The sequence below is a fragment of the Loa loa genome, assembly GCF_000183805.2.
Source record: "Loa loa unplaced genomic scaffold supercont3.501, whole genome shotgun sequence".
In the NCBI taxonomy this organism is placed as follows: domain Eukaryota; kingdom Metazoa; phylum Nematoda; class Chromadorea; order Rhabditida; family Onchocercidae; genus Loa; species Loa loa.
In genome coordinates, this window is record NW_018108681.1 from 1 (window position 1) to 6,787 (window position 6,787).

General features: G+C 32.8%; 3 protein-coding genes across 3 annotated transcripts; 2 read left to right on the forward strand and 1 right to left on the reverse strand.

The window, feature by feature from the left end:
- Positions 1 to 819: 819 nt before the first annotated feature.
- LOAG_11386 (hypothetical protein) lies at positions 820 to 1,331 on the reverse strand (the record flags this gene model as incomplete). Its single annotated transcript, XM_003146907.1, has 2 exons — positions 820 to 905; positions 1,172 to 1,331. 2 exons carry the CDS (start codon positions 1,329 to 1,331, stop codon positions 820 to 822), a joined length of 246 nt encoding a protein of 81 aa, XP_003146955.1.
- A 1,268-nt stretch (positions 1,332 to 2,599) lies between these two features.
- LOAG_11387 (hypothetical protein) lies at positions 2,600 to 5,342 on the forward strand (the record flags this gene model as incomplete). The annotated part of the gene is made up of 6 exons (XM_003146908.1): positions 2,600 to 2,729; positions 3,090 to 3,214; positions 3,485 to 3,635; positions 4,188 to 4,330; positions 4,554 to 4,722; positions 4,972 to 5,342. 6 exons carry the CDS (start codon positions 2,600 to 2,602, stop codon positions 5,340 to 5,342), a joined length of 1,089 nt encoding a protein of 362 aa, XP_003146956.1.
- Positions 5,343 to 5,668: 326 nt separating this feature from the next.
- Positions 5,669 to 6,600, forward strand: LOAG_11388 (hypothetical protein; the record flags this gene model as incomplete). Its single annotated transcript, XM_003146909.1, has 3 exons — positions 5,669 to 5,734; positions 5,959 to 6,096; positions 6,403 to 6,600. 3 exons carry the CDS (start codon positions 5,669 to 5,671, stop codon positions 6,598 to 6,600), a joined length of 402 nt encoding a protein of 133 aa, XP_003146957.1.
- Positions 6,601 to 6,787: the final 187 nt, after the last annotated feature.

Genomic DNA, 6,787 nt, shown 5'->3' on the forward strand with positions numbered 1-6,787 from the left:
TGATAACGAACAATTCAAGAGCGCAAAAGGACAAAGACAAGCGATATCCAACCACTTCACTCATACAGTCAAACAGCAAATGAAGGCAGAAAAAAGTGTCATGAGATCAACAGCAAGCTACATATTCTCCTAACTTGCGCAAAATATTTGAAGTTGTCTAATTCAATAACTCATTGTGATGTAATTATTAATCAAATTTTTCCGCATACCTCTACGAAATGAGCAAAGCCGATTTGTTGTTAGGTTCGGTATACATAGAAAGTTTTGAAAATGCTTCCAAGATTTTCATAACTTCACTCGACTAATGCAAATTCTAAGTGTCCAAAAAAACTAAACCTATATTAAAATGGTCGATAATTTTTTTGGCCAGTTCGGTGATGACATCATTTAAACCTTCTATATGACTCCTTGCATTGAACAGGTCATTATACTTTCCGAACTTCCTGCTCAGAAAATCATCAGGTAGGTCTAAGTGTTCTCCAGCCTGCTAATCACTTTGCATTTAGAAAAACTCTCAAATCATCATTTATTTTCTTTGTTAACCTTCGTGAAAGAGACTTTTTTTTCGAAAAGAAAAATCGAAAAGAAGCGCACTCGTATGAACACCTCTTTGTTATCTGCCACACCTAGGATAGTGATAAAATTGCTGCAGAATCCTGATTCCAAATCAAATTCCTTGATAATTTCGCCGCCGAAATTTGCCTGAATTTATGGACTCGGTTTTTTAAGCACTTTCGCTCTCTCCGAATTAGTAAATCTACCCGTAAACAATTTAAGTTCAAATTGAAATAAATTTGGAAATTTTGGCAATTGACGAAATCAGTTGATTTCGTCAGTTTGATCAACTGCCAAGGTATTTTTGATGGTCATTGTTGTTTGGTTCATTTGTGTTTGAATACGTTTCGCTAAAATAACACATATTTGTGGTGGTTTTAGTATTGTTTTGATGAAATTTTTCCAGTGCATTTTTATTGTGGAAATGGTCGATCTGTTTTAGCACTAAAACAATGGTAAACTAGAAATTTATAATCACGATCAAAAATTTTGTAAAATAGTAAATAAAACTTTTCAAAATAAAATATGGCATGATTAAAAGGAACCAATTAGATTTAGACACTGAACGTACTGTCATTTTGTAAACTGATGTTGTTGATATCTAGTCGTCACTGACCAGTCAGGACATGATCCGGATCACAAAATGCTGATCCAGGCCATGTATGACATTGTGTGAAATTCGAGCGTGAATCGGGATATCTTTTTGGCATCCATCCTTCAGTATCCGTTTGTAATACTGCACTGGATGAAAATATCATTAATAGAAACGACAACATCACTATAATTCTTAATTTAATAGTAACTGCCTTTGGAATTCATAGCTCAGTAAAATAGAACATCTGCACTGTATGAATGTTTGGAAGTGTTCTGCAAAACAGACTTTTATTTTAATCCATAAGTACTAAGTTTTGCATAGTAACCGCTTCTGCCAGGGTTCTTTACGATTCAGAAAGCAATATATGTCGCTGATTTCATATTAACTGTGGTTAGAAATGTTGAACTGCCTAGGAAGAAAATTGAGATGGTTGATAAATATCTGTCAAAACAGGTCAACAGGTCACTGGTTATTTTACTACTTTCTAACAGCGTATCTTTCATGAAATCTCGGTAGATTTACAGGAAACTTTGTCTAGTAATGCAATACTTGTCACGTTGTATAATAAAAATGTGTAGCAGCAGTTGAATTTTAATTATTTAAAAGCTTTGACATCAAAAATGTCAGCAGTAGTAGTAGCAGCAGTAGCAGTCAAATGCGATGAGCACCGTCAACGAAACGACGGACATTTTACATCCTGCAAAATTGTCTCAAATCTCTCAAATCTAGATCCCAATTGAAGTTCGCATTATTTGAGCCAATTTTTTTTATCACTAACTCTGCTCTTATCCTTTTACATTTTTGAGGATGGGTAACGGAAAATATTTGAAGAACTTCGCAAAAATATATGGATAAGTTTTAATCATTGACAAGGTGTGAACATTTGCAGATATGGCAAGAATTTCCCTAGTGGATTTCCAAAACTGTACGATGAAAAAATTGAGAATCATTAATGTTGTAATATATTTCCGAGTGTGATCTGTGCTTCCATACTGACAAAATCCAAGATAACCGATGAAAAAGCAGGGAAAATTACAATATTTGGTAATCGGATTGTAACTGCAGCTGTATCGATAATCCGGATCGCATGCATCCGAAAAGTGGAATGCAGGAGAATATAGGAAGAACGGCCGGATAGTGACCGCTGTTGTTATTTCAATTCATTTGAAAATCAGTTCGATTCAAAATTTTGTCGCAGAAATTTAGGTGATGACCCAAAACATTATATGCTGTAGGAGTGGTAGGAATGGAATGCACATCTTACGATCTCTGTTTAAGGCTTTGCCCATTATCATTTAATCCTTCTCAACAATCTCTTGTCACTTGTTTTATTTCCACCTGTGTTTGTGTGAACATTCAACAACACAAACCTTCCAAGCTCTTTACTCTTTTACGTCAAAGATTTCTTTTGTATCCAAGTTTGTCCATCTGCTTGTTAATATTGCTACAATGTGGTATTTGCACGTGTTGGGTTTCATTTCCTTCGTTGTTTTCTTCTCATTCAATTCAATTAAAGCCGATAAAACAACTAAAAATTCAGAATACGTACAAGATGAAGTCTCTTCATTTCCTACTGCAGGTGAGATTATGCAACTTTCCGAACTTATATCTCCAAATGTATCTCATATTTCAGTTTATTTTGAGGAGTCTCATGAAATGCTAGCACTGACCTCTCGTATCCTCTTCTATGTTCCTGATAACTTTTCCTCTCGCTTACTATAGGTGGCGGCGTTCGTTAGATAAATTTCAATTTTTGCATGTTAATTAACAAGATATGCAATCGACAATAAAATAATGATGTACAGGAACAATTAGCTTAACTTCTCAAAATGACTTTTGTCACTTTGAAAGCCCTGAAAACTGGTTTGAAACAACTATTACAGTCATAGAACACAACGAAATAGCAAATATCGATGAAAATAATTAATCTTATATTTAGTGCTTTGCGAAAATCGTTTGACTGCCTTCACTGTGTCCGACAATACATGTCTTGCATCGAGTAGTTCATTAGTCTATAAGGATGTTGCTGAGGAAGTTTGCTTAAAGATGTGCAGCAATAACAGAGTAAGTCTTCCAAAATTATCAAATTGTAAGGAATGCAAACTTGTCTTCTACTAAACAATAAACAATATTATTTCATCGGATTCTTTTTTCCCAACTAACAACTATTCATTACAACATTTAGTCTAATTTGATTCCAATATCTCATTTGTTGTTTGAAGTTTTTTTTTGTAAAAATATTATTTTAAAGAATTTTGTAGTTGCCATCCTAAAGCGTTTTCCTTAGTATTATGAAGCAATAAACCATAAGATATTCATAAATGCTTCTTTCAGGATAATAATGGCCGGACAATATTGTGTGCATCCGTAGTTTATGATCAGGCAACCTTTGTGTGCACAATTTACCGATCTAAAAGTTATCCGGAAGGTGACTTAAAAACCGAGATTGCTCCAGGACAACGTCTCTTCGAGAAATTTTGCATAAGTGATCACTCATCTCCATTCTTTGCATTTCATTTTTTTTTTTCAACAATCAATTTTTCCTCTTCTGCAAAATTATTTATGCCAACCAAAATTTGTAAAATTTCATTTACTAAAAATAAAGAAAAGTATAAGCAATTAGTAAATAATAAGTGTTGGTAATGGGTACAATATGTAATAATTATTCGGAGGGATTTCAAAGTACAAAGGTTTGAATATGTGTTTAGGAATCATTTATTACACAAAATATGAGTTTTTTTTCGCTATTAACTTCTATTTTTATTCAATAATCCATTAATATTTGGTAGTGGAAATTAATATAAATATCTCAGTCACTTAAAAACATGAAATTATTTAAAAAATAAACTAATCCAGTAAAAACCTATCACTTTTTAATTTATATACACAGTTCTTTTTTCTTTCTACACTGAAAGGACTCTGGCAATAATAACTTTAATGTAAAAGAAAGTGATGTCTATCAGTGGAATGGAAATGAGTCAAAAAATAAAAGTGAAAAAAGTGGAATAGAGTTCATATTGATAAGAAGAGATTACAGAAGATGCACCAACCGAATGTGCAGATAGTCGATTCTTGAAGATAGATCAGTCAGTCATCATTGGTTATGCAAAAAATGTTTCAATGGCAAGATCTATTGAGGAATGTATCGAGCAATGCCTCACCGAACATTTTCAGTGCAGAGTATATTGCTTAGATATTGGATTATCCTTAAAAAAATCCTAAAAATTTTAGTGTAGTTCTATTGAACAAGAAAAAATTTCTTTGTGTTATGTGCCGACCAATGATAGAACATTTAAGACGAAGCGACTGACTAGCACATAGGTCAGGTGATATTTCTAAAATAATAATGAAAATCTCATAACCTTTATATGCTGAAAACACTTGAATTTGAACTACATTTTAGTCGGCAATGTATTTTTACACGGAAGGTGAATGCATAACGAACACGGAATCAGCCATGACCCAGCCAACATCATTTGCTCGAGAAGAAAATGATAAGGTTATTTACATACAAAATGGCTGTCCAGCAATACTAGCACGACAAAGACAATTGGAAAACTTAACAACAGCAGGTTACAGGCATTCTGAATATTCTAACAAATCTTTTTGGGATTATATAAATGCAAATTCGGTTTTTAAGCAATAATTTTAATTTGAACATGAAGACGTTACACTGGTAACTGATGAATGTACTTTGAAACATTAAACATTATTTACGGTCATTTGCAATGTTTCCTTGAAAATGTTAGCTTATCTGTCAAACTAACATTTCCAATATTATAATCAGATAAGTCATTTCATCATCTTTTTTCCTTTTACAGTTACGGAATCATTGCTTATTGTAGCAGATGAACATATTGATGATGTTAATGATAATGAAGATAACAACAGCAAAGGAACAAAAGAAGACAAGGAAATAACAAACATGGATGACATTACTATTGTCAACTCATCCACTGAAGAAAACACACTGAAACAGCAAAACGATTTGAATGATCGTGTTTATCACGACAGTTACGAAGAGGAAAATGACAACTTAATCGAGACAGATTCCACAGGAAAATTTGGCTCAGTCGAAGAATTAACAACAGCAAGCACCATTAAACAAATGTCGAAGATGCTGGACCAGAATTTAAAAAATTGGGAACTGGCAGTGGTAGAGCCAGCTCCGACAAACGACTCAAATCACTGAAGCAAACAAAGTTAAAGGTTAATTTCCGATCACTGATGATGATCTTTCATAAACTACCACTACTATCATACTTCTGTACCTGAATGCTCAATACCGCATACAATTATATCAGTTTAACGTAGCAAACAGGGATTACACATGATACCTATCGTAAGTTCTAATATTTGCAGTAAGTTTCAATAAGTACGGAGAACTTGAAAATTGATCCATGATTACTCTCTAGATTTCCGGATAGAATGGTATTACCCAAGATCCAGGCAATCGTAGCAATAATAATACCGATTGGATAAATTTATTCTCCTTCCTAAACAATGATGTTTCAGCAAATGACAAAGGAATTTACATCGGAAGAAAATGAAGAAAATACGGTCGAAAAAAATTTGTCTTTAGAGGTCACTTTCTTTTTTTCCCTTCTCTATTCGTAATATTCATAATTATCCAAGAACAACGTTGCACTTGAATTACTCATCTGACTTTCTTCACCGGTTAAAATAACAACTGAAGGTTATCATTTTACTTTATTAAAGCCATTTGTTCCAGTGGACAACACTTCAGATAATAAGCTATCTATCCGGACATAAATTTAATCGGATTGCAGAACTTTCCCAACTTTCAGGTTAGGCCATTACCATCTCAGGTTGAAAATCAACATACAGAGAGGACGAATTCAGTAGTAGTGATAGTTCAGGAAAGAACTAAAGCGCAGAAACCAGTCAAACGATTGAAAATTATAACACTGAGCGGATTCAAAGATGTACGTTTACTTATTCATTTATTTACTTAGGACATTTTTTTGTTTATAATTTGCTTCATATAGTCTGAATACGAGAACTTATCTTGAAATACCTTTGAATAATTCTCGAACTAAATGCTTTTCGTTCGTTATTTCTTCGTCTCTAAGTTTCGGCTATTTGTTTCAGTCTTGAGGTATCTTTTTTTTCGTGTCTGAGCTATGAAGAATGTTAATAGAAACGTCCATCGAATGTAAAAGTTCACTTATTTTAAAAGCATGTAAGGTTAAATACCTTTAAAAAAACTTGCTGAACTAATTCGCTTTCAGGATCATTTCTCACAATGGAGCAATTGGTCACCATGTAGAAGAGCTGGTGAAAGAAGCATAAGAAGACGGAAATGCTACAATCTACAAAAATGTGTTGGCGCATTAATGGAAGTCAAGAAATGTCCTAAAACAGTACAAGAAGAGTCTGAATTTGAAGGTATAATATTTCTTTACAGACTTTTGCAAATATACGAGTGAAATCAAGTTTACATGTTTCATATGAGACCCAGGAATTATAGGATACATAAATAAAAATGTTAGTAAAAATGAATTAGTAAAACTAACTGAATAAATGGTTAACCAAATTAATCTATATATATATATATATATATATATATATATATATATATATATATATATATATATATATATATATATATATATA